Consider the following 26,335-nt stretch of genomic DNA (forward strand, 5'->3'; position numbering starts at 1 on the left):
TGATTAAGACTCAGCTGGAGTATTGTGTCCATTCTGGGTGACACATTTCAGGAAAGATGTGGACAAACTGGAGAAAGTCCAGAGAAGAGCAACAAAAATTATTAAGGGTCTAGAAAACATGACACATATGGGAAGATTGAAAAATGGCTTTATTTAGTCTGGACAAGAGAAGACTGAGCGAGGACATGATAATTTTCAAGTATATCAAAGGTTATTACAAGTAGGAGAGATAAAAATTGTTCTCTTTAATTTCTGAGGATAGAACAAGAAGCAATGATCTTAAATGCAGCAAGGGAGGTTTAGGTTGAACATTAGGGAAAAACTTCCTGCCAGGGTGGTTAAGCACTGGAGTAAATTGCCTAGGGAGATTGTGGAATTGTTGTCATTGTTTAACCTGCTCTTTAAAATCTCCAAACACCTGCCTGGGATGGTCTAGATAATACTTGGTCCTTCTTTGAGTGCAGAGAACTGGAATAGTAGACCTCTGGAAGTCCCTTCCAGTCTTACAATTCTATTCTATTTAATAGAGAGCTTTCAAATGTCATTGCTAAGAGATAGCTTGTGCTAAAACAGATTGAATGAGTTGGTTTTTGTTTGTTTGAAAAAGCAAGGTTTATTTCAGTGAGTGTACTCACTTGAGTAAAGATAAGTTAAGTGTTTTCAGTGTTTCTAAATATATGCACAGACTACAAACTGGAAAAACAAATATTGAATGGTGTCTCCCTGAGATACATATAGCAAAAACCTTTGTTTCACAAGAGACAATTTCTGAATGAGTGAATCTTGACAGGTCTGCTGGGCTAGTCATGGAAGTGTATGTGTGTGTGTGTGTGGGGGGGGACGATGTGTGCGTGGAAGGGATAGATTGTGTGGCTCGTGAAGTGATAGGATGTGGCTGTGTGTGCGGGGAGGGTCGTGGGTGGGGTGATGGGTCGTGTCTGTGTGTGCGGAGAAGATTGTACGGGTTGCAGGATGCGTGACAGGATGGGGCCCTGTGGAGGGGTGGGCGCGCAGAGGAAAGCACGACGGGGTATGGGAATGTGCAGCAGCCGGGGAGCGTGCAGGTGCGAGTGTTGCGGAGCTGTGCAGGCGAGGGCAATGTTTGCATGGCAGGGTGGGACGCTTAACAAGGCGCGTGTGGGACATGGCTCACTTTGTTTCCAGGTTCAAGCAAACCCCTCTCCTCCCCAGCGCGGAACGCAGCTGACTCAGACCGGCATTGGCGGTATAAATAGCGGGGAAACTACCCCATGACGTCGCGCGCCTCCCACCCAACCCCCTGGACTGGAGGCGTGCGGCGGGGGCTGTGTTTGGGTTTGTAACTCGAGGGGAGTAAGACGTGCAGGGATGCAGCGGGACCCCGTCACGCAGGGGCACCCACCTCCCGTCACAGCCCCTAGCACCTCAGTTTGTACAACAGCCTCTCTCGGGGTGGGGACAAGAGAGGAAACAAAGACACGGCCAGGCTGCGGCAGCCGAGGCGGCCCCTGCTCTGTGCGGGGTCAGGGCCCCCTGAAGGGAGGAGCGTCTCAGCTAGCGCGCGCAGAGGCGGAGCCAGGGGGCGCGGGGCGCGCGCCAGCCATTCGCACGCCTGCTGACAGTTGCAGGCGCTGGCGGCTTTTGAATTTAGTTTCCAGTCTGCGAAAAAGAGCAGAGCCCGGCCCGTCTCGCTGCCTCATTGGGCAATGACGGGTCACGTGGGGGCCGTAGTTGTGGGCGGCAGCTGGGAGGGCTCGGCTGAGCGCGCGCCGGCCATATTGGAGGGGCGCGGAGCCCGCCGGTTTTGTGTTTCATTCTGAGCCCGACCCGAGGGGAAGGAACCGGCGCGCGCGGGCGGGCGGGTTCGGTCCTTGCAGCTCCAGGCGCCGGTCTTTCCCTCGGCGAGTTGCTGGGGCGGCTTCTGCTCCCCTGTTCCCGCTCTGCGCTCGTTTAACCCGGGAGCGCCCGGGGCCCCTTTATTTTCCCTCCTTTTTTCCCTTGTTCCAGCCTCGCTGCGCCCCCCCCCCCGCCGCTTTTGCACCGTCCGCTGCTAGCGCTGCAGCTGCCTCTTATCCCTCTGAACGGCTTTGGGGAGCTTAGATCAGCCCCCGCATCTCCTCTCGCACCCCCCCCCCCGCCAGCCTCCGCACCCTCGGCCCCCGCCGCATCGCCCGCTCTTCGCCATGGCGGCTTCCACGCCGGTGGGGCAGCGCTCCCGGGGCAGCGCGGCCAGCACCCCGCTCAGCCCGACGCGCATCTCCCGGCTGCAGGAGAAGGAGGAGCTGCAGCACCTCAATGACCGGCTCGCCGTCTACATCGACAAGGTGCGGAGCCTGGAGACCGAGAACAGCGTGCTGCAGCTGCAGGTGACCGAGCGGGAGGAGGTGCGCGGCCGAGAGCTCACCGGCCTCAAGGGGCTCTACGAGGCCGAGCTCGCCGATGCTCGCCGGGCGCTGGACGATACGGCTCGGGAGCGGGCAAAGCTGCAGATCGAGCTGGGCAAGATCCGCACGGAGCACGAGCATCTGCTGGGCAGGTGAGTGACCCCACGGGGGGCGGAGGGAGGCCCCAGGCTGGTGCCCTCGTGGAGGAGGGGAAGCCCCCATATCTGTTGTCGTGCGGTAGCTCTCGGGCGGGGGATGTAGCGCGGCCTGAGGTGGGAGAGTTTGAACGGAAATGAATGAATCTGGCCTTCCTCTGTGCCTTGTGTCCTGCATCGTGTAGCGGGGAAGCTGCCCCTCCCCCCATACAGCGAGAGGGAGGCGGGGCGCAGCTCTGTGGAGGGAGTTGCCCCATCCCGGAGAGCACTGGCTGCCCCGGCTCTTTCAGTCCTGGCTGGGGGCCTCGGGATGAGCCCGCAGATATCCCTCCCCGCAGCACTCCGGGCTCTTGTCCCACTGGAAGGGCTGACCGGTCTCTTCCTGGGCTATTCCTCCATAGTAGTGCTTTGCGAGGGAGTCGTCCTATTATTGCCATGCTGCCAGGCCCTCCTTGCCTGCACCCTAAATCTTTCTATTCCTCTATTGGCATTACTTCTGGCCTACGTTACTGTGGGGAACAGATCTTGGTCACGCCATAAGGAAGCTCTGCTCCTTCTCCCCCATTTCGGGGGCTTGATCTCCAGCAGACGAACAGTGCATAAAAATATTGACCTTCCCCTTTGCAGGAGACAAGGGAGCAGGCCTGCTTTGAAGGGATTGTATTCTTTCTTCCCATTCATTCTCTAGTTGTGAGTACAGTAGCCCGTCTGCTCCAGCTGCTGTCATGCGCTGTAGCTAATGACTGTATATGAATGAATGGAGAGGTCCCTGTACTTTCCTCTGTCAGCCCTGCATTCCCGTCTGTTGATGAGCCTCTAGCTCTCTTGGGGAGGAGGAATATTGTATGGAGTATGAACCTTCCTGGAACAGGGAGGGAAGTGGGTTCAGCAGTGCTAAACATAGCCATTCAGTGCTTCTGTAACCTTTCTAGCTACTTGTGGTACTCTAAAACACACTACAGACTTTTCTGGGTACCTACAACTGTCTGCTTTACAATGTATATGTTGTTTAATGTCCTTAATACATAGTATCATGAAGCATTTGAGTCAATCCTAATACATGGTATCAGTAAGCAGTATAGTCACTTTTTTAGAGGAGAAAAGGAAGGTTCGGTTCCTAGGCTAAGAATTCACATGGCGAGGATTGCCATTAGCTAGGCCTGTAGAGTGTGGGGAGGGCTCTGTGTTAAATCAGGAATTTAAAAAAAAAAGTATATTGCCAATTGTATTTTAGTTGGGGGAGGTATATAGTTCAAATAGTAAACATAATGTTAAAATTAAAGTTTTGGGAGAGAAGTGTCTAGGATTCTTCCTTGCTCTTCTGGTTGTAAAACTTAAATTAGAGCTTTAATTACGCATTTTTGGTGATGAAGGATGTATGTTTTTCTATTACAACTGTCATTTTTTTTAATAGTGGGTTCAGGGAAAATAAATTTTAAATTGGACTTAAAAGTCATGTAGCCACTAGGTTCAAGATGGTTATTTTTTTCTTCCAGGGTGCTGATCATTCACTCAGAGGAGTGATGGATAGTGTTTCTTTTTTTTAATAACTTTGTACATATGGCTTATTAGAAAACAGAAAAATCCACCTATAGAAAAATCTTTAGAATGAGGCATCGTGGTAGGTGATTTCCATGGTGAAATCTAGTTTTAAGGGGATGCTTTAAAGACTAAAAATCTTATGCAGCCTTTTTTTCCCTTATGAATCTCATAGGACAAATCATGCCATGTCCTTTTGTAGATAATTGATTTGTGCAACTTTCTCTTCTGTATATTTTTTGTTCTCTTCAATATGAATCCTTCACTTAAGTGTTTGACTCCTAACTTACATGTCATCTGTCTTCTGTTACCTGAAAGAGAGAATCTAATTTAATTTTAAACATTTTTGCAGTCAGTTGCCTTCCATTTGGTTTGGCCTGAAACAGTTAGTTTATGAACTTTTTGAGTGAATATCTCCATTTGTTTCTGCTCTAGCATGATGGACACATGCTATAGCAGACTCACTTTCATTGCAAGGAAGTCTTTCTGCTCAATTTGGGATTTCACTTAAAAACTATGTTTAGTCTTTGTGAAAATATTTTCATATGTAAACTGCTGCACTTGTGTCTTCCTTTGACTGCAGACAGCTCCAGAGCCTCCACTGCTCACAGCTTTGTCAAATAGCAGCAGTGTGTAATTAATAAGGCTAGTCAATGTAACTGCTAGTCCTGTGGACAAGCTGTGAAATAGTTAAACTGTCAAGATTATTGGCATTCATTGGCTGGGAAATCAAGGAGCCCTACAGTGAAGTAACTCCTGGATAGGACTGGCTCCCCCCCACCCCCCCAACAAACAAAAAAACCCGATGATGGAGAGTAGAGCAATGAAGACCTTCACAGTTTCCCTGGTGCTGGCAGTCTGAAGGGGCAAAGACAAGCCAAGGAAGCTTTCTTTTCTTGCAGTTTGGTGGGTAAGAGTAATTTTTTTTAGAGGCTGATACAAAAGTTGTAGGGGTCAGGGGTAGAAGCTGCTTAGCAGATGCCATAACTCCTTCCTCATTTGCTGAGGGCGCCACTGGGACTGGGCTTCTTATCAAAGCATACTTCTGGACTTTCAGGAGATGTGCTTAAGCTGTCCATCCTCATCTTCTTCAGGCCTTAGTCCTCCAGCTAGTTAGGAGCCTACTGAACTTTTCAAGTCTCATGTACTGTATTCTCTTAGGAGTTGTGTATACCTCAAGAAAGGTTCCCTTAGTTGTTTCTGATCTAAAGTGTGTATTTTTTCTTACGACTGAAGACCTTCTAGCAAGTGTATAGTTCCCTAGAGCCTCGTTAGATATTTTAAAGTACAGGCATCTGTTCGAGCTCAGATGTATTTCTGTTCCCAAAATCTTAAACTAAAGTAGAGGCTCTGTCTGGAGAGCACTTTCTGGTAGTCTCTGGAGAGTTGGCTGGCCATGTGTTCCTGGCTTCTTTTCAGCTGTTATGTTATAACCTGGGTTAGACTAAAGCATCACAGTTATTGGGCATCATACAGGATAATGTGAGGTTCAGTGCCTGTGATGTGCAGGCGGTCAGGCTGGGCGTTCTGATGTTCCCTTCTGGCTGTTAATTCTAATATTAAAAGATGGCTAAAATACTTCCTTAAAATGGTCTGAATAATAATGAATGGGAGGACTGGTGGTTCCACAAGATCTCAAATTGTGGTTCTCTCTGAAAGTTGGACATATCCTTTACAAGAGGTATCCTAGTTATCGAGTACTACATTTTATACACTGGTCCAGAGTGCTCTTACTGGTCATAAGGTGCAGGTTTCCTACTTCTTTGAGCTCTTCTACATGTTATTACATCCTCTGTTCTCACCACAGACATCTTTAGTCTATACAAAAAGCTGCCACTATACTTTTCTTCCTTGCCTGCTATTTTATTGTATAACTGCCCTCTTTTTGAATTCTTCCATTTGGCTTTCCATCTGAGGATTGTCAAATTCAAGCTTTTTGTCTCTTTGAAAGTGCTGTATAAGTCGGCTCCTGCCTATTTATCCTCCCTTGTCAAGCTTAGTTTTATGCCTCCTAGTATCCATCAGTGCTCACAACTTCATCCACCTGTTTATCAGATTTTCACACAATTGCCTTTGTGTAGTCCTCTATGTATATGACATGACTTCCTTGAGCTCATCTGCAAGGGCCCTGTCCTGTCTACGTTTAAGATATTCATTGCTCAATTTAAGCATTCTCTCTAGGAAGAGTGAGCTGGAATAAAATAAATGAGATTTCATAAATGGATTAGCATTTGTTTTCATGACAGGCTGAGATTTCACTATGGCAGTTGTCCAGTGGCTAGGCACATCATGGGAGTTTATGTGGTGAAAGCAACTTTTAAGCAAATGACATAGCTGAATGAAGATACTAGTAACGGTGGTAATTATCCAGAGGCACTACTATAGTCTTGTGCTTTGATTGTGGGTGTGGTGGTTTTTTTACTAAACGTTACCATGCAATAACAGTACCTTTTTTTGCTTCATATCTTAAACCAGCTTTCCTTCCAGATTCTTTGTTTTAAAGGGAGGAATTTCTGAGCTGGAATTAGACAATGAAATAGACTCAATGTGGGTTTGATAGATGGGGCTTGAGTGACTAGGCATGTGTTAAGCACAGTACAGCTGGTGTACAGGGCAACTGCTCAGAAGAACCCTGCTGTCTCAAGGCAAGCAAAGTTGAAACAGCTGTCCCAGCATTTCCTGAGTTGCCATGTGGTATGTTATGGATTGGAGGGCCTGGTTAGGGAAGTTGTCTTAATATGCTTTAAAAATAATATTGAAAAAACTGGAAACATATTGCAGGCAAAACAGATTAATTGTTCTCAATCAGATGTAACAATGCAAGGAGCTATTCAGCCTAAGGTGGCTGGCTAAATAGAAAAAGGATCTGATTTTCAAAGCATTAAGCTTCTGTAGCTCAATAAAAGACATTTGGAGCAATGAGTGCTTTGAACAGGCTCTCATCAAATTTTTATTTAGTCATTACAGTGGTATTTCTACTGTTGTTACTGTTGCATATATATGGGAAATAGGGGAAGGCCTTGATTTGATCTTAAGTTTGGGATCTAGGACTTCCATCTTCCTCACATGAGTGCCTGCCTCTGCAGCAATAGTGTTCCCAATAATCATGCCAATTTGCTGCTAAAAGTTTCCCTGTGGTTTCATGGGGTTCTGAATAGCAGCAGTGAAACTGACCTGAGTCTTGTTAACAGTCACACTGTTGCTGTTTGCTGCTTTTCATAGCTTTACCAGAGATACTGGACCTATCTGAGATGTCAGGATGATAAGTCAGTTAACATGTTACAAGCGTCTTCCATATATTTCTTCAAAAATATATTGCTTGGCATTACTCTCTAGCAGAAGTTTTCTACTTTTGGTGCATAAACTTCTTAAGTTCTGGGTTTGCATAGACACTCGTAAGATACAGGTATATCCAACGTTTGTCTAGCTAGCACAGGGGTAGGAACTTATGGCACGCGGGAGCTGATTTTCAGTGGCACCTCACACTGCCCGGGTCCTGGCCACTGGTCCGGGGGGCTATGTATTTTAATTTAATTTTAAATGAAGCTTCTTAAACATTTAAAAAGCTTTATTTACTTACAACAATAGTTTAGTTTATATATTATAGACTTATAGAAAGAGACTGTCTAAAAATGTTAAAATGTATTACTGGCACGCGAAACCTTTAATTAGAGTGAATAAATGAAGACTCTGCACACTACTTCTGAAAGGTTGCCAACCCCAATCCAAACTTAGTGGTTCAGAGGAGCTTTGCTTGAGTAAGGAGTGCTGAATAGGCCTCTTGAGTAGATAAGGTGGATTCAAGCACTTTTATTTCTGAATAGTTTAACAAATGAGACACATCTTAGCCTAGGTCAGTGGGGCCCAACCTCATTACCCAGGGTTGCCACACAAACCTAAGCACAATCTTCTGTGGGCCAAACAGATTCTACATGTTAAGATTTAAAGTCACCTGTATTGATTTATATTTTACGTTCAGCTTGTTTTGCATCTATTTAGGTAGAAACAACCTCTGTACAGTAGTGTGTGTAAACTAAAATGATGTAAATATGATGACAAAATGCTAATGAATCAGCCATTCGTTAGTATATTGTGTTGAAGCAGGCTGCGGGCCCTATGAGATGTCTGGTGGGCCGTTGGTGATTTAGGATTTGAATGAGGGCTCATCACTTAATTCTAATATAAGTTGCTAGCTTTGATTTTGTAGTTTGCTCTAATAAAAATATAAGTTGTGAGAGTGAGAACCAGAAACAAATTACCATATGAAAGCTACAGGAAAAGTTTATGGTGAGGAAGGAATTGGTTTATATGTCAAAACAGCAGTAAAGTTGCTCCTACAAACGCTAATGATTTTACATGAGAACCTCTCATCTGATCATTAAGTTAGATATAAATGTTTCCCTACTAAAAGTTGGCTTTACTGTCTTACTACTCTAGAAGACAAAATCTGGAAAACAGATATTACATATTTCTACTTAGGGGAACATGGTGACTCATTTACTGCATTGCCATGATCTTATATAATTGCAATGGAAAAAGAGTTCAATAAGTTTGCCAAAACAATCTATTAATCACTGTACCAAAGCAGTGAATGGCCAAGTGATTGGTCAAAAGTGGCAGTTCAGAACGCTTACTACTATTGACATTATTCCAATGTAGTGTGAGAATTCTGGTGAAATATGGACTGATCCCATCACTTTATGATGATACACCTGTGCAGCTGTGTCTACTCCAGTTTTATCCTTAAAATATACCTTCTGTGCAGTTCCACGGTATTTAGCAAAGTTGGGAGCATTAGTTCAGATAGGGCTTTGGTATCGTATTGTTTAACAGCACAATTAATAATTATTTTTTTAATTGTTTTACAGCCCTAATAATGGATAGATGCCATTCATGGCAGTTTCAAATCATCTTATTTGAGAAGGAATTAGACACTTGAGAGCCAAAGTACATGAAGGAGCACAGTTTTGAGCTAATCTATGAACATATTAGCAAATGGGTATTTACTTAAATATGTACTTTCCCTCTTTATGGAGGAAAAGCTCGATAGTGTGGACAAACAAGAAGAGCTTTTGCTGTTAAATAAGAACTATAAATATGCATACTGTGTATTGTCTTGTTTTATTTATATATATATATATATATATATTATAGTTTTTCTTGTGCCTGCAAAACTCAAACAGTTTTACTGAACTTGTTGAAACAAACTCTCAGGTCCATTTAGAGCTGGGGTGAATAACACATTTTTAATGGTTACAAAGATTTCCACTGGAATAGTTCTTTTGCAGTATGTTGTGGTGTCACTCTAGCAGAGCAACCAGGAAGTCTGCAGCTTTTTTTTAAATATAGGTATTAGCTATCCAAATACAAATCGACATATAGTTAGACTTTTTAAAATTAATTATACTTTTTTCCTTCTGATTTTAAATTTAACCAAACTCGTTAGAAATGTGAATTCTTAAAGTCACTCTTCTGAAATACACCTCTACCCCAATATTATGTGGTCCTCGGGAGCCAAAAATCCATACCGCGTTATAGGTGAAACCCCTTTATATCAGGGTAGCGGTGGCAGGGCTCCAGCAGTGATTTAAAGGGCCCGGGGCTCCCTGCAGCAGCCAGAGCCTTGGGCCCTTTAAAGTGCTGCCCGAGCCCCGCTGCTGGAGCCCCGGGGCTACCACACTATATGCAAACCTGTGGTATATTGGGTTGCGTTATGTTGGGGTAGAGGTGTATGAGGTGCACACGTGGATTGATACCATCAGTAGTATCAGTTGAAAAATAAATATGGATATTTTGCAACTGAACTTTGGGTTCTGGTCATGTTGTTGTCCTGTGGCTGAATCTATTTTTTTTTCCTTTCCACTGTTATGGCAACAGTTGGAGCTCTAATTTAAATGATCTCCCTGTAACTTACCATCATTTGTTTGTTCTCAACAAAAGGTGTATCAGCACATGTGGATTTGCATTGAAATAATTAAAGTTGAGTTATAGCTGGTGATAAATATTCTGGTTCCAGTTACTGTGTACACCGGCCCTAACTCTGCTTAAAGCATGTTTAAATATATGATTAAAATGCTGTGGCAGACTACTATATTTATTTACCCCTACTGATGGATCTGCTGTAGTGGTTGCAGTGATGGACAACTGTGGGGTGTTTTTTTTAAGTTTAAAGAGAGTTTGAAATCTCTGCATGTGTGCTATATTCTTACAGTGTTAATATTAGGCTGATGATAAACTGCAATGGTTCACTCTGTGTATACCTAAGATAGCTCAGATCAAAGTTTTAGTTGTACAAATAGTGACTTTGATTGCTAAATCTCTTAAATGAAAGCCCGCCATCTTGTGGTTGTAGTGAAAATGTGTTTTTGAGCTTGCTCTGTGATTGACACAAATCTTTTAGCTATTTGATGGCAGCAAACTGGGCTACAACTAAATGTGCTCTCTCTGGTGCCAGATCATCTTTCTTTTATTCCCGCAAGAATGTGTGTTCTTATTACTAAATAACCCTAATTCCTGTGTTTGTTCTTGCTGCTGACAAATACTGCTTATTGTGATCTTCAAAAGATTCTTTTTAATTGGATATGGCCTTTTTATACTATATAAAGAACAGGTCTTCTAGGTTTTTGTACTTTAAAAGTAATTCAGGAATATCAAATGTGCTTTTCTGGTTTTGCTGAGAAACTTTTTTTGCGCTTTTGGGAGCTCAGACATCTTAATTAAAAGGAGTACGAGTTATGAATCTTCAGCACAGATGTCCTTTGTTTATGATATGAAAAATAATTAGTTACGCTTTCAGAAAGGATGACTAAAATTACCTTCCTCTCTCTCTCTCTCAGAGACAAGGTGGATGAAGCAATATTTTTTTATTGCAGCAGTTCTCAACCGGGAGTCTGTGGCTCTCTGGTCCATGGGCAGAGTTGGGGACATGGAAAGCATTGCTCCACCTCCACCCGCCATACTACGCCTATGTCCAAGGCCCCTGCTCCGAGACGCCCCCACTGGGCCTTGGAAGTTTTTTATGTCAAGGGGGGCCTCAAAGAGAAAAAGGTTGAAAACCCCTGTTTTATTGGACCAACTTCTTTTGGTGAGCGAGACAAGCTTTCGAGCTATCTCACCCATTTTGTCTCTAATATCTTGGGACTGCATGGCTATAGAAACATTGCATTTCCTCTCACCTTTCAGTCTCTTTTGATGTCATTTTATGAGTTCTGTGTTCACTGTTTAGAAATTCAGGTCTTGTCCACTCTGAAAGACTAATGTAAAACAAAACTAAATCAGAAGCCGCCTCCAACTATTTTTTTTGAAGTCTGAATATTTTTTCTGATGGTACCACTCAATTTTTATTATAGCAGTTTGAACCTGCCTTCTGTGTGAAGCTATTCTAGCCAGTGGTTTGTTACTTGCTTCCCTCTTCTCTTGGGCACCCATGGGACAAAGGTGATGTGCTACTTAACTGTTTTTAAAAAAAGCTTTTGTTGAATGCAGCAGACAAATTTTAAAGGAAGTCAATTTAAATCATATTTGTCTGAAACACTTAAGTACTTTACGTAATCTGCGGCAATACTTGTAACTGAAAGATTAAACATAAACTGAAAGAATCTTTTTACTTTGTTTATATGACAGAAGATTGTATAATTTCTTTTTCTTTAGTCATTCCCCTGAAGCAGAATTGGAATATTGTTTACATGCTAGCATCTACTGGACAAAACTATCTTCATTACTGTTTCAGAAAGCATGACTGGCTGTGTCTACTTTAAGAAAATGGGGAGACCCATAGTTCTTCACCAGTGCAGTTCCATTTGTGGTAGTAACTGTAAGATCATACCATAGATGGGAGCTGGATATCTTTATCCCCATTTTGTCTGCTCAGATGTGTTTAGGCAGCATAGTGGCAAAGCTAGTTCTGTCTAGGCTACCACCTCTGTTGGTGGATACTTTGGATGTGGATAGTTATTAAAAGAAATCTCATCAGCAATTCAGTCTCTTAATTTGGACAGGTCTAGTTTGTTAAAGCCAGTACAGTGGGACAGGGAACTGCCCCGAATTCTGCAATTGCAAAATGGAGAGGCTAGTGTGTGTGGGAAAGAGCCACTGGACCAGTTATTTCTCTAAAGCTGCTCCAGGTAAGGAGCTGGCTTGGGCTTCTTTGGAGCAGGGAAGTTGCCTCTGAGCATTTTTGAGGTAATGGTCCTGGGCTAGCCTGTCTTGTCACTATTTCCGACCAGGGAAACTGGCAGAGTTAACACTCTCTCCTCCCTCCAGAAAGGTGCTCTCTCTCAGGCGTCTTACGGATGAGAGTTTTTTTTTTTTAAATTTGAAATTGAAAACTTATGTTAAAGCCTAAACTTGTAATTTACATTAAATACAAAAACAATTAAGCAGGGTATATTTGCTGCAGCATTTTAAGGAAATTCCATCTGATGACCTGATGGAAGTCATGAGCTGAACTTCTGGAACCAGGTTTAGTTAAAGTGCTAAACAAGCTTTTGACACTAGTAGCCTTTTTTGTAGGTGCAGAAAATATTTTCTTCACCTCATTTTAATTGACTGGTTCAGTTCAAAGACTAGTTAGTTCAAAGTTAAGCAACTAATTGGGAGCTGAAAGGGCAGAAAAGCTTGGAAGAGGAAAACAATCTGAATAAAACTAGGTGAGAGGATGAGATCTACTAGTTGTTCCTAGTCGTCATGTTCTTCCAGATTTTAGTCAGCTCAATTTACTAATTAAAGAAAGTACTTCATTTCTTTACACCAGTTTTATATGCAAAACATGTTTTGATCATATCAAACTTTTTTCTTCTGTATCCAGTATGTTTAAGGTATTTTTAGTTAGTAAAAAACCTAAAATGCTGTTTTTTGTTTTAAATTGAATTTCAATTTCCATCCAAATAGAGCTCATCACAAATTACAAAGAAAAAATATTTACCATTTTCTAACCTATTAATGTAAAAATTAAGAATCTGAATAAACTTAAATTAAGCTATGTAATTGATTAAAAGTGTATTCTCCTAGTTAGCTCAAAAGACCACATTTAGTGTATTTAGTTGCAAATCAACATATTTTAATGGCTACTCAGACAGCCTTTTATTTAATTTTTTAATTTTTTGGATATTTCTAGACATTTGTCTCACCAACTTCTCTGGTTTGTTCCAGCTATGCAAAAAAAGAATCTGATCATAATGCAGCCCAAGTCAAGCTTCGGGAGTTTGAAGCAGCCCTAAATTCCAAAGAAGCTGCCCTGGCTACAGCACTCGGTGATAAGAAAAGCCTGGAAGGGGAACTTGAGGATTTGAGAGATCAGATTGCACAGGTGAGATGACTGGATTGTGAATCACTTCTGCTGAACAGATTGGCTCTTTAGCCAGCAAACCACTCCTTGTGAAAGAGCTAAATTTTACTCTAACCAAAACTGAAACACACAATGCTGCGAACAGAAGTTGTAAATCAGTTATTCCTCTCCAACTGAATGAAAGCAAAGTTCTAGTGTTCTTATTTTTAAACTGAAAACACTATTTCTGGCACATTTGCTAAGCTGACCATGTTCTCCCCAGTCTTTCCCTCCATGAGGGGACGGACAGTAGATTCTGGTCTGAGAGAGTTTTTTGTAAAGGGTCATTTTCCTTGAAGGAAATTAGTTTCCTGTTTTTCCCCCCGTAGTTTGGGGGGAAGGGGAATGGTTGAGTTTGACACCCCCTTGTGCATCCTTCCTCCCCTCCCCTCCCCCCATGGCCATCAGTTGATTGCTCCACCTGGTCCCAATATCCCAAGAAGGCCCTAGCATCTCCTGGCTCAGTCCTCCTCTCTCCTATATTTTGGACTGCTTAATGAAATTCTACTCTTTGGAATTAAGTTCAGCATTTGAGAGGGATTTCTTCAGCATCAGAGGGGTCATCTATACCTTTTCTTCTGTCCTCCTGTCCTGACACCTCAGCACCACCAAATCTGTTCAATTTTTGGATGATTGTGGTGGTCTAATCCTTTTAGTAAACTGTGCCAATATTTATACACTTTCACTTACTGCTGGTAATTTTCCACAAATGCATATAATAGTGCTTGTCCTTTTCTTAAGTCACGGCAAAGCAGTCGTTGGTATAGCATGAAGTTCTAATAAAATAGTACATCACACTGATAGATGATCCACAGCCGTTAAATGACCAGAAGAGATGCCAGTCACAGAATATCTTCTGACTTTTCTTGTCCTCCCTTTAAATTTATTGATGCTCTTGTCCAGTTAAATCACATCTTATCTACTTCCTTCTCCCTGCCTCCTTCAAAAGAACCCCAAACAAACCATACACAAAAACACTTCACAGGGTCGAAATCTAGACAATCAGCAGTAGTGCCAAACAAACTTCTTTCCAGGTGCACCTGAGATGCATCTGTGCTCCCTTAAGATTGCTCTAAAGAGGGGTAAATCAAGACTCCCTGCATGATATGTGTATGCGACGTTCTCTACAAATATTTAAGAACCACAGTCAGGCTGTTCATTTGCATCTTTTTTCTTTTTCTTTTTTTTTTTTTCTTTTTCCACTCTCCCATTTACCACAAACTATTCTTATTCTCAGGCCCCAAATCTACTTTCCCATGATAAATATTGATTGACAAAATTCTGGAGGTGAGTAGACTCTTGCAAGTTTACTTTAGAACACAGTAAGTTATTAGACCACAAACAGTTTTACTGTGTTGACATCTAATGGCTCAAACTCTTAATTGACCTACCTTAGTTGTTTTCCCACTGTCTAACAAAGGGGGAAGAAAAGCTATGCACTAGTTTGCAGACGGTACAAACAAACTATAGGCTCTGCAACAGCAGTTGGTTGATGTTTTCCTAGAGCTGTAGTGATACTGGTTGCTGAAGCTACCCCAATTAGTCTTTACCAAATAGAAAATCTTGACTGCAGTCTCTCAACTAACTTCTGAGTGGATTAAAGGAAATTAATTACTATATTTGAAAATGATAGTCCTTATTAAGGTGAAGTACTCGGACTGTATCTGTAATGAACTACAAGAATTGTATAAAGTGATGGGTAAAACAGACTTTCTTGATGTAAATGGTAAATTTAATGTTTTTTATTTCAATGCATAGTTCATTCTCAACTGCTGCTTAAAAATGTCAATAAGTGATGTGTGAGAGATCTACTTAAGCCTAACTATACTGATATTTTTTTAGTTGGAAGCCTCCTTAGCTGCTGCCAAGAAACAGCTGGTAGATGAAACTTTAATGAAGGTGGATCTCGAAAATCGTTGTCAGAGTCTGACTGAAGACTTGGAGTTCCGTAAAAATATGTATGAAGAGGTAATTCTCTTTAATACTAAGTTTTTAGTTCTAGAGGAAGCAAATTTTAAACATTCTGAACCAATTCAGCTTGCTTATTGCGAATCCTGGTATGTGTTTATTTGTATATTATGGAACCATAAGAACTTAACCAGGAATGTGACATGACTGAAATAGCTGTTTTTAATATGTGAAATAGCTTAATTTTTTTTACACTGTACTCTTTTAAATAGTATAATCTGAAACTTGTTTAAGTATTCTCCTTAAGGTAAGGCCTTTTCAATTCCCTGTTATGTATGAGTGTTCAGGAGGAGCATGAGAGCAACAAAAAAATATGCTTGAGTACAGCATCCCTTTCTCTGTGTATGCATCTATTTCCTTTCCAGTTTCATTTTCAGCTTTGCTGCTATTAGTAGTGAACACCCTTTTGCAGAGTTTAAGGAAGAGTGTGCAAGTGTGCTGCCTCTCCTCCCAAGCAGTGATTAGTGAAAATTTATCAAGTGATGTCAAATGCACAAAATAAATGGTGAGAGACGCATACATTTTCCTCTCTAAACTTTAAATCCTAAAGTTTACTTGTAACAAAAGTATACAGTCCTCAGAAATGTGATATTTCAAGTTGAAGGTGCTCCTCTAACACTCTTGTGACTAGTTAATCTCATAGGATGTAAAATTCAGTTTATGGTGTCAGATATGGAATCTCTGTGAAATTTTTAGGTGTTTACCATAGTATAATTTATAACGATGTGCAGTGAATATGCTACTGGAAATATTCTTCTGAAATATCCCAACATTTATTCAGAACACTAGCTGAAAACGACATTATTTCACGTTCTAATTATAGCAGCTTAAAATTGGACTCTTTTGGCTGTTGGTCTAAAGCTCATCTTGGCCGAAATCACCAGAATATTGTTAATGTTATTCCCATGTTTTATTGAAAATTTTGCTATTTCTGTTTTTCTTAGGAAATCAACGAGACCAGAAGGAAACATGAAACTCGCCTGGTTGAGGTGGATTCTGGGCGCCAAATTGAGTATGAACACAAACTGGCTCAAGCACTTCATGAAATGAGAGAGCAGCATGATGCACAAGTGAAACTGTATAAAGAAGAGCTGGAACAGACTTATCATGCCAAAGTGAGAGCGTCTCTCTTTATACTGCTGCTTGACAGATTTTCTCTTGGGGGATTATAGTAATTCCAAATAACTATAAAACTATTTAAACTTCAAGGTGTATCAAGAACCTTGGGCTGGATTTAAAGTTTCATGTTTCTGGGTGTGAATTTAAATTTCTAGACACAGGTAAAATCTGATTTCCACTGGAAATAATTGTCAGGAAGTACCAGAATGTAGTGTCTTGGACTGCACTTGTGATATGTAAAAAAATGGGGAATACGACTAGTACTGTGGATTCCAGAAAATGTTTTACATGTGGATTTATATTAATATTGGTGGGCAGGATTTCCCAGTTTTATAAAAAAAAATATAGCTCTAATAGGTCTTGCTGAAAGGCTAACGTCCCTTGTGACAACACACAAAACATGGTTAAGCAGGAACTCTACCACACTCACCCTTTTCTCTACAGGAGGGGCAGAGTGGACCTTACTTGTACAGAAATATATCACTTTATACAGTTCAAGTGCTTACTCATGTTCATTCCGTTGTAGGTGTGTGCACGCCTACATGCACAGTCATCAGAGATTTTTGCCTTAGCGGTATCTGTAGGTCAGCTGCCCCCTTGAGTTCCATGCTCATGCGCTGGTATATTAGGTGCTGCTGACTCTATGTCCTCTCAGTTCCTTCATGATGGTTGGTCAGAGCGTCTCATCTTGAATTGCAAGAGCGTTAGTGGTTCTTTACAAGTTCTATCTTTTTATATAGTTTGTGGGTACTTTGTTAGCCATTAAGTTAAATATTAGCTTAGTTTAGTAGTTAGTCCCAGCTGGGACTTTGTCCCGGAGCGGGGCATGCTCTGTTCCCCCGGCTTCAAACCATGCTAGTGATGCAACAGGGCAGTGCCTATTAGTGACCCCCATGACAGTTGTTTGAAGTGCTTTGGGGAGTCCCTTAGAAAGGACAAGTGCGGGATCTGTAAGAACTTTTGCCCTAGTACCCAAAAAGAGCGGGATATCTGCCTGAGGGCCCTCCTCATGGAGGTTGCACTTCGTCCTGTGTTGGTGCCCTCCCGCTCGGATGCCACACTGAGCACCTCAGCACAGATGCACAGTGCACCACTGACACCTGGCTCCGCCCGGCACCATTCCACCTTGCCAGTGCCTAAGAAACAACAAAAGAAGAGCAGCATCCCAGCACTAAAGGGCAAAAGGGGCTTTGGCCTGACGTAGGTCTTTTGCCCAAGTGCCTGCCCCGGGGCTTCATGGAGATACTGCTTAACTCTGACCTCCCTCCAGCCCAGCCAGGGATCCGACTCTCAGGAGTGACAAGGGGACTCCAGGTTCTCTTAGGGCCTTTGTTGCCGAATCAGCCCCGGGGGCTAAAAAACAAGCAGGACAGCTAGCACCACAGATGCTGCACCAGACTCAGCTAAGACGGTAACACCTAAGAGCAAGCCGGTGATGGGACCCACTCCATAGGGCAGTGAAATACCTTTGGTCCCCGGATCACAGGCATAGATCCCCATCTCCGTGGTCTAGGACCCCAGCACCGCACCCTTGATCTCTGATCAGAAGGCCCCAGCTCCCTGAGGCTGCGCTCTCCCTCTGCAAGGCATGAGATACTGGAGTTGAGGCACCAGTCTCTGGTACCTGCAAACTTCCTGCCAAAGATTGCCATGGTGTAGGTCACCTTCACCTAGACAGTCTCCCAGATGTTGGTCCCCACCGGGGCTGGATTGCTCCCTATTATGGCACTGGTCTCCACCTCCCCGGTACTGCTCGTCAGGCGGGCACTGATCCTCGCCCTCATCTCACCGGTTGCTGATTAGGGTCAGTTGGCAGACTCAGGCCTCCATGGCTCCACCCTGGTCTCTGGAAGGGCAATGGCCACCGTTGGACTGGGACTTCAGCCCCTTGCCAAGGAGGGTTGATTTGCCACCAACCCATGAGATCAGTACGAGTCTGAGTATGGCATCTGCAGCGGCAGCAGGGACAGTGGCCCGCGTAATGGCCATACTGGAACCAGTGGGGTATGCCCGTAATGCTGGTCCTATATTTCCACCAGTCCTCCCTTGCTGCATTGGACAAAGCACCTCCGGCACCGGGGTTGGAACACAGTACTGAATCAGGTGCTGGGGAAATGCATCGGGCTCCAACATCGAAGGAGCCGTCCCGGAAAGGGAAGGGGATCCTGCCTTTCCCCTGGCGGTGCAATCGTTGTCTCCAGACGAACTGGTGGCGGGTCCCTCCCAAATGGGCAGTATCCCCAATGACTTCAAGGAGCAATGCCTTCCTTAAAAGGATGGCTACCAATTTGAACTTAAAAATTGAGTCTGCGGAGGAGTCTGACATCTTTAATGTTTTATATCCGCATCCACCCTGGTCTGGTTCGTGCTGCCTGTCCACCCAGGGGGCCTTAGGATTCCCAAATAGCTGTGGCAGACCCCCTCTTACATTCCGCCTACTTCTAAGAAGGCGGAAAAGAAGTAATACGTCCCTGCAAAAGGGTTAGAATATTAGTGTACACAGCCTCTAGCAGGGTCACTGGTTGTGTCCGCTGTTAATGTAAGGGACAGGCAGGGCCAAGTCAGTGGCATGCCAAAAAACAAACAAAAAAAAAAAAGACCCAAAGAGACTGGATTTGTTTGGCAGAAAAGTTTATTCGATGGCCAGCCTGCAGTTTCAGGTGTGTAACCACCAGGCCCTGTTAGGCAGGTACAATTTTAACCTGAGAGAGGGCCTCCTTGAAGTCCCACAGGACTGAGTCCAGGAGTTTGCTGCTTTAGTGGAAGAAGGCACAGCAATGGCTGACAAGGGCCCTCCAGATGGCTTGGGACACTACGGACTCGACAGCCATGGTGGTTGCCTCTGCAGTGGTCATGAGGCGCAGCTCCTGGTGCAGTCCTCTGGGTTATCCCAGGAGATGCAGGCCACCATTCAGGACCTTGTGTTTGAGGGGGCGGGGCTCTTCTCTGAGCTCGCGCACGGAAAGCGCTACAGCCTTAAAGACTCCCATGCCACCCTCTGCTTCTTGGGCCTTAATGCCCCATAGCAGGCCAGGAAGCTGTTCGATCCTCTGCCTCCTCAGTGTAGGTCTTGCGGGATTTCCCGGCTGAGTACCTAAAGTAGAAAGGATAGAGACAAGGGGTCTGAACAGCGACACTTGTGGTCTTTCCGTTCATCTGCTCAGCCAGTTCCTTCCAGGAACCAAGGAGGCCAGAAAAAGGCATTTTGAGGATGCGCTCGAGGATAGTGCCCCGGTAACTTCCCAGGATCCATCCTCCCACTCTTTCCTCAACTGCCTGTGCCCCTTCTAGTCAGCCTGGTCGTGGCTGACCTCAGACCATTGGGTGCTCGATATAATATCTAGGTTACACCCTGCAGTTCGTGTCCAACTCTGCCTCCCACCCCTCTTCAGGGACCTGTCTCACAAGCAACTTCTTGTCCAAGAGGTCGAGAACCTCCTGCATCTGGGGGTGGTGGAGGAGGTGCCTCGGGACATGAAAGGAAAAGGGTTCTCTCATACTTTCTAAACCCGAAAGCAAACATGGGCCTCAAACGCATTTTGTACCTGCGTCGCCTTAACAAGTCTGTCAAGAAGTTGAAGTTTCTCATGGTCTCCCTAGCCTCCATCATCCCCTCCCTGGATCCGGGAGACTGGTACGCCGCCCTTGACTTGAAGGACATGTATTTCCATTTTCCAAGGGCACAGGTGCTTTCTCCGTTTTTGTGCTGGGCCAGCGCCATTTCCAATTCATGGCACTGTCCTTCGGTCTCTCGTCAGCCCCAAGGGTATTCAGAAAGTGCATAGCACCAGTGGCCGCTTACCTGAGGTGCCGTATTTACCCGTACCTTGACGACTGGCTAATAAAGGGCTGGTCCCAGGATTAGGTTCAGCATCTCGATCTGATTTGCTCCACCTGTCGTGACCTGAGGCTGTTAGACTTTTCCTCGTTTATTATCTTAAACTATATGCATTGCACTGGAATTATTGGAGCGGTTCTCGACTCAGGCCAGAGCCTGCCTTCCTTCCACAAGGCTTGGTTCCAAGCCATGGCGGACCTCATCTTGTGCATGCAAGTCTACCCTCTCTACCGCTCATTCGTGCCTGCGATTGTTGGGCCAGATGGCGGCCTGCACTTGTGTGGTTCGGCACATGTGGCTCCACCTCAGGCCCCTGCAGACATGGCTGGTGTCTACGTGCCCAACAGACACAGTGTGGACTGTGTGGTCAAGGTCCTGGACCATGTATTGTTATCACTCACCTGGTGGCAGAATCCTGAATCATTGTTGGAGAGAGTTCCCTTCGCGGCTCCATCCCCATTAGTGACCCTAATCTCAGATACCCTAAACCAGGGGTGGAGAGTCCACCTGGGCGATCTCAGCACACAAAATTGTTGGTCAAGTCACGATTGCTCCCTACACATCGTCAGCTCAGAATGGTTTTCTTGGCCTGTCAAGCCTTCCTACCTCACAAGCCTTCATACCTTAAGAGTGGGTTAGATAAATGTCTATCAGGGATGGTCTAGACAGTATTTGGTCCTGCCATGAGGGCAGGGGACTGGACTCGACATCTCGAGGTCTGTTCCAGTCCTAGAGTCTATGAATCTATAAGAAGCAGGGTGGTCCAGGTCCTGACGGACGATGCAGCGGCTATGTTCTATATCAACAAGCAAGGTGGAGCCAGATTGTCTGTCTGCCTTTTGCCAAGAAGCAGTCAGGCTCTGGGGCTTGGGTACAGCACGACATCCATCTCATAGTGGCACACCTCCCAGGGCCAGGAACGCTTTGGCAGATTGCCTCAGTAAGACCTTCTAGTCTTGCCATGAGTGGTCGCTTCATTCAGAAGTGGTCAGCATCATCTTCCAGAAGTGGGGGCCTCCCCAGGTGGACCTGTTCATGTATAGGCAGAACAGGAATTGCCACGTTTCCTGCTCAATTCGGAGATCGATAGAGGCTCCCTTTCAGACCCTTTTCGGCCCCCGTAGATGGCAGCTTTGTTGTATGCCTCCCCCCCCCCCCCCCCAGTGTTATTAATTCACAGGGTCCTCATGAAGATCAAGCAGGATAGGGTGAAGGTGATCCTCATACTGCCGGCTTGGCTGCGCCAGCACTGGTTGAGCACGCTTCTAGTCCTCTTGGTGGCTGCTCCGTTACAGCTACCGCTCAGGCCAGACCTGCTGTCCCAAAACCATGGCAGTCTTCTGCATCCAAATCTGGTGGCACTGCACCTGATTAAATGGTTAGGCAGCATCACAAATTCAACTTTAAACTATCTACGTCACCTCTTTTGAAAAAAATAATTTCCACAGTTGCTAATATATTTTTTAAATAGCAAATTACTTAAGGAAGGTGGTGGTTGTAAAGAGAAGGAACGTGATGGCTCAAGGGACTGGTAATGTGGTATGAAGTCTTTTCTGATTTGGGACACCCCAGTATACTGATTGAAAAAGTAACACTAGATAGCTTGTGTAAAATCAGTTGGTGATCTTGGTCAAATGCTTGCACAGGCAGCACCACAATAGGCACCTTTGTTTGGCAGTCTTAGGTCCAAAAGAATGAAGGCCTTGAAAACTGAATTTGCCTCTGGATGAAGACTTTTTTTACAGTTCCAATTTGGGACATGTTGATGGGGTGAGTGGGGAAAGCTTGTACTACTGTTTGTTCCTAGCACTCCACCAGATTTTGACTTCTGGGAAAGTGAATCCAGCGCGGTAATTGAGCACTACACTTCCTCAATTATGATTACAAAAAAGGCAGCATGATGCTTTTCCTGTATTACAGTCAGGAACTTTGTGGTTTATTAGTAATACTACATGAAATTTCTTTAGGTGACCCAGGCTTGCTTACTTATTTAGTAGCAAGTCTTTTGAGACTGATGTGCAATTTGTTTTGTTGTAGCTTGAGAACGCCAGACTCTCCTCTGAGATGAGTAGTTCTGCAGCTAACACAGTAAGAGAAGAACTGACAGAAAGTCGCATGCGGATTGAAAGCCTCTCCTCCCAGCTTTCAAGCCTACAAAAAGAGGTAACAAATCACTTGGGATTTAGACTTAATCCCTGTAATAGAATTTGATTAAAAGTTTATACCTTTTTCTCTATTTTTAATTGCATGTTACATGGATTTTGTTACTCTTCCTGTTTTCATCTTACTGACCCTTTCTAAATTCCATAACTTCTGAAAATAAAGTTGATCTGTTCTACAGTATGTATTTGAGAAGCATTATCTAAATTTAAACTCCTGCCTGAAAATGCTTCACTGTTGCACGTAATACCAAAGATGATTATAACTGAAAGATTGGAACAAAATACTTTTTTTCCATTTGTTTACTTCATATATTTAACAGCCGTTTAAGGTCTTTTGCACTGTTTCCCTTGCATATTCAGTCTTTGTTCATCAAATGGGAAAAGAAATCTTTTTAAAAAAGGGTATTTTTTTTTCAAATACTCCCTTCAATCTTTTTGTAATTAAGTTTTTACATTGATATCTTTAAGACACCTCTTTCACTTTTCTCATTCTCCAATGAATCGTATATTAAAAATATACTGAATTAGTTTTGTTCTCTTTCCATTTCTCTTGTTCCCCTGGTAGCTAGCTAACTTCAGTTGATCTATTTCTCCATCAAATCATTCTGTTAATGACTTGTGAAGTAGTTTTCTGTTCTGCTCAGTCTGCAGTTTTGATCATTACAAGCAAAAAACTGAACAGGTTTTAACAAATGCATGTTCTGTGGTATTGACTTAGAAATGGCCGGGGCCCTGGTGTAGGTAGTGTTCCGCTTCAAGAATTACAATGTTTTATTTTCATCTCATGTCTCTACCCCGTTGTACTGTTTGTTCTCTGTGCTATATGGGTTCTTCTGCACCGTAGTATTTGAGCGGGTGGGCATTAAGCAATGTGATATTTGTCACATTTGTTCTCACTCTACATGCACTTGCAAGAGAATGAATGTTCTGTAAACTTGATTTTAAATCCACACACATTGCAATATGCTTGTTAGAAAAAGCAAGGTCAAATAAATGCATCTTGCACTCGGAGCAGAAGATGGTTCTGATGTTCTTTAGTTCCTGTCAGAATTCATTTCACCATCTTCGTCTGGCCCCTAAGAAAGTTCAGTCTCCTGATAGATGAGCTTTACCTTTATTTTGTGCAGTTCTGTTGTGCCAGAGAAGCAAAGTTGTTTGATCCAGGTTTTCATTCCAGTACTTCAATGGAACTTTTTTAGATACCTTGGGCCCAGGCCTTTAAATATTTTGAAGATAAGGACTGAGACATCAAACTCGATTTAATAGTCAGTCAGGAGAGGTGCATATATTATGGTGTGTTACTGTGAGAAACTACAAAATAACGTTTGAGGTGCGGTTCTTAAGAAAGCCACAATGAAACCAAAAGAGCTTTTATTACTGTAGAGCCTAGGATCCTTGGTCATGAACAAGGAACCCATTGTGCCAGGCCATCTACAAACACAGAACAAAAACATTTATTAAGTTTCTGTTTTCAAGGTAGGTGAAACAGTATTAAGCAAACAATAATATTAAGCAAATAGTTATTCTATATATAGAGGATTTCAGGTCTTGCTTGGTAATTCTGTAGTATTTACACTACGTAAATATTATGTCTTCAACTAAAAAGAATTTTGCCAACTCCCTAGAAAAATTCACCTGGCTCTCCTACCAGCACATACCTTGAAGTACCATTTAAAGCAAAAGCTTGAGTATATAACAGGCCTTCAAATTGTCAACTTCTCTTGAACCAGCAGGGAAAGAGTTCATGATTTGAGTTCCCTCCATCAAGAACATCCTGTGCATATCTAGAATTCTAGAAGCTGTTGATAATCTTGTCTGTTGGGATGAAATGTGAGAATATAAGCAGACCCTAAAATAACCAGAATTCATGAGCTTTATGGTGCAGAATCTTGAATCAAACATATTGAAAATCAGAGTAGCCTACTGAGAAGAGGGGTTGTATATGCAGAAGGGTTGTATATAACAAACACCACAGAGGAAACTACACATTCTGTATTAGCTGAAGGTTGGTCCTCCCAGGAGAGCCTCATCTACTTGGTTACATAATCCCGACTGAAACTATCAGGGGCATTGATAACAAGCAGAGTTTGCTTCTGAAAGGAAAGTTTAACTTTGCCAAAGATGGAAGAAAGCATTTGTGGCTATTCATAAACTTTAAGGCCAGAAGGGATCATGGTGATCTAGTCTGACCTCTTGTAGGGGGATTGCACAGAATCTGCAATCCCAATGACCATTTTACCTCTGTGTCCTGAACTGCTTTCTCTTTCAAAATTTGTTCCAAGACCTTGCATACAATTGAGGTCAAATTAACAGGCCCGTAGTTTCCCAGATCACCCTTTTCCCTTTTTTAGAAATAGGAACCATATTAGCAATACCATCATAGGGTATGACCCCTGAGTTTACAGATTCATTAAAAACCCTTGTTATTGGACTTGCAATTTAATGTGCCAGTTGCTTTAATATTCTTGGATGGAGGTTATCCAGGCCCCCTGATTTAGTCCCATGAAGTTGTTTAAGTTTCACTTCTACCTCGGATGTGGTAATTTCTCCTGCCATATCCTTGTTCCCACCAGTCACCTTGCCACTACTCATAAGATCTTCATTTGCCTTATTAAAAACAGGAGGCAAAGTATTTTTTAGGTGTTGATCCATGGCTAGATTATCTTTAATCTCCGCCCCATCATCAGTGTTTAATGGTCACACTTCTTCTGTTCTTGTTTTCTTATTTATATGGCTATATAATCTTTTAATATTGGTGGTGTGTTTTTTGTTTTTTTTTTGTTTTTTTTAAATGCCCTTTGCAGGGTCCAACTCTGCTTGGCTTTTAGCAGTTCTCACTTTATCCCTAGATTTTCTGACCTTCAAAAGTTAGCTTTCCTTGCTTATCCATCCCACATTCTATTCCTTGTAGGCTTTCTGCTTTCTCTTAATCACCTGTTTGAGATGTTTGCTCATCCAGCGTGATCTGCAAGCCTTCCCTATGAATTTTTTCCCCTTGCTTGGGATTCAGGTTTAGGATAGCTTCTGCAACTTTGACTTGACTTTGAATTACTTTGGTGCCTCCACATTCACATTCTTGAGTTCTTCAGTTCAGTCCTCTTCCCTAACTAATTCCCTAATTTTTTTAAGTTATCCCTTTTGAAATCAAGGACCCTCATTGCAGATCTATTTTTGTTTATTCTTCCATTTAGTTTTAAACTGAATTAGCTCATGATCACTTAAACCAAGGGTGTCTCCTGCAACTGGCTCTATGAGGTCCTTACTACTCACCAATACCAAATCTAAAATGGCATCATTTCTTGTTGATTCAGTGACTATTTGGTGAAGAAATCTCTCATCTATCACATCCAGGAAAATTTGGGCCCTACTATTATTAGTAGCGCTTGTCCTCCAATCTGTATCTGGAAAGTTAGTCTCTCATCACACAATTCCCAGTAGTATTTATTTCATTAAAGAGGTCTCTATCCATATCCAATATCACTATTGTTGACTTAATGCAGAAATAATTGAGAATCTGCCAAGACCTCCAAATTGTGTGCCTTGTTAAAGTATGGGAAGTAGGCAGTGTCCATATCTTACCAGTGCCTTTTACTTGGAAGAATTGTACAGCATTTCACAAACATCACGTGGCTTCTTACTGTAATTGCTTGTGTAATCTATCCTCCATTCCATCTGCAAAACTCCTGAAGACTTCAGCTGGAGTTGGTGACAAGGTTTGAGTATAGAACTCACAAGAGATCCTTGTTACCCAGATACATCACACTATAGGATAGGACAAGAAGTCAAAATACTTTCTGTAATAAACAATGGAAGTGGAGGGGAATGGGAATTTGCAACAGATAAATTCTATTTTGGGGAAAATCAGT

The 26,335-nt window shown here is 43.1% G+C and overlaps 1 protein-coding gene across 1 annotated transcript in view; it reads left to right on the plus strand.

Annotated features, from left to right (window-relative positions):
• Positions 1-1,274: 1,274 nt before the first annotated feature.
• Positions 1,275-26,335, plus strand: part of LMNB1 (lamin B1) — a 34,694-nt gene continuing 9,633 nt past the window's right edge. The window contains exons 1-5 of the mRNA XM_039545421.1: positions 1,275-2,515; positions 13,208-13,364; positions 15,225-15,350; positions 16,295-16,465; positions 22,345-22,470. Of these exons, the coding sequence (XP_039401355.1) occupies positions 2,163-2,515; positions 13,208-13,364; positions 15,225-15,350; positions 16,295-16,465; positions 22,345-22,470 (933 nt within the window). The 5' untranslated portion in view covers positions 1,275-2,162. The remainder of the gene's footprint in view (positions 2,516-13,207; positions 13,365-15,224; positions 15,351-16,294; positions 16,466-22,344; positions 22,471-26,335) is intronic.

This window comes from Mauremys reevesii, linkage group 6 (genome assembly GCF_016161935.1).
Source record: "Mauremys reevesii isolate NIE-2019 linkage group 6, ASM1616193v1, whole genome shotgun sequence".
In the NCBI taxonomy this organism is placed as follows: domain Eukaryota; kingdom Metazoa; phylum Chordata; order Testudines; family Geoemydidae; genus Mauremys; species Mauremys reevesii.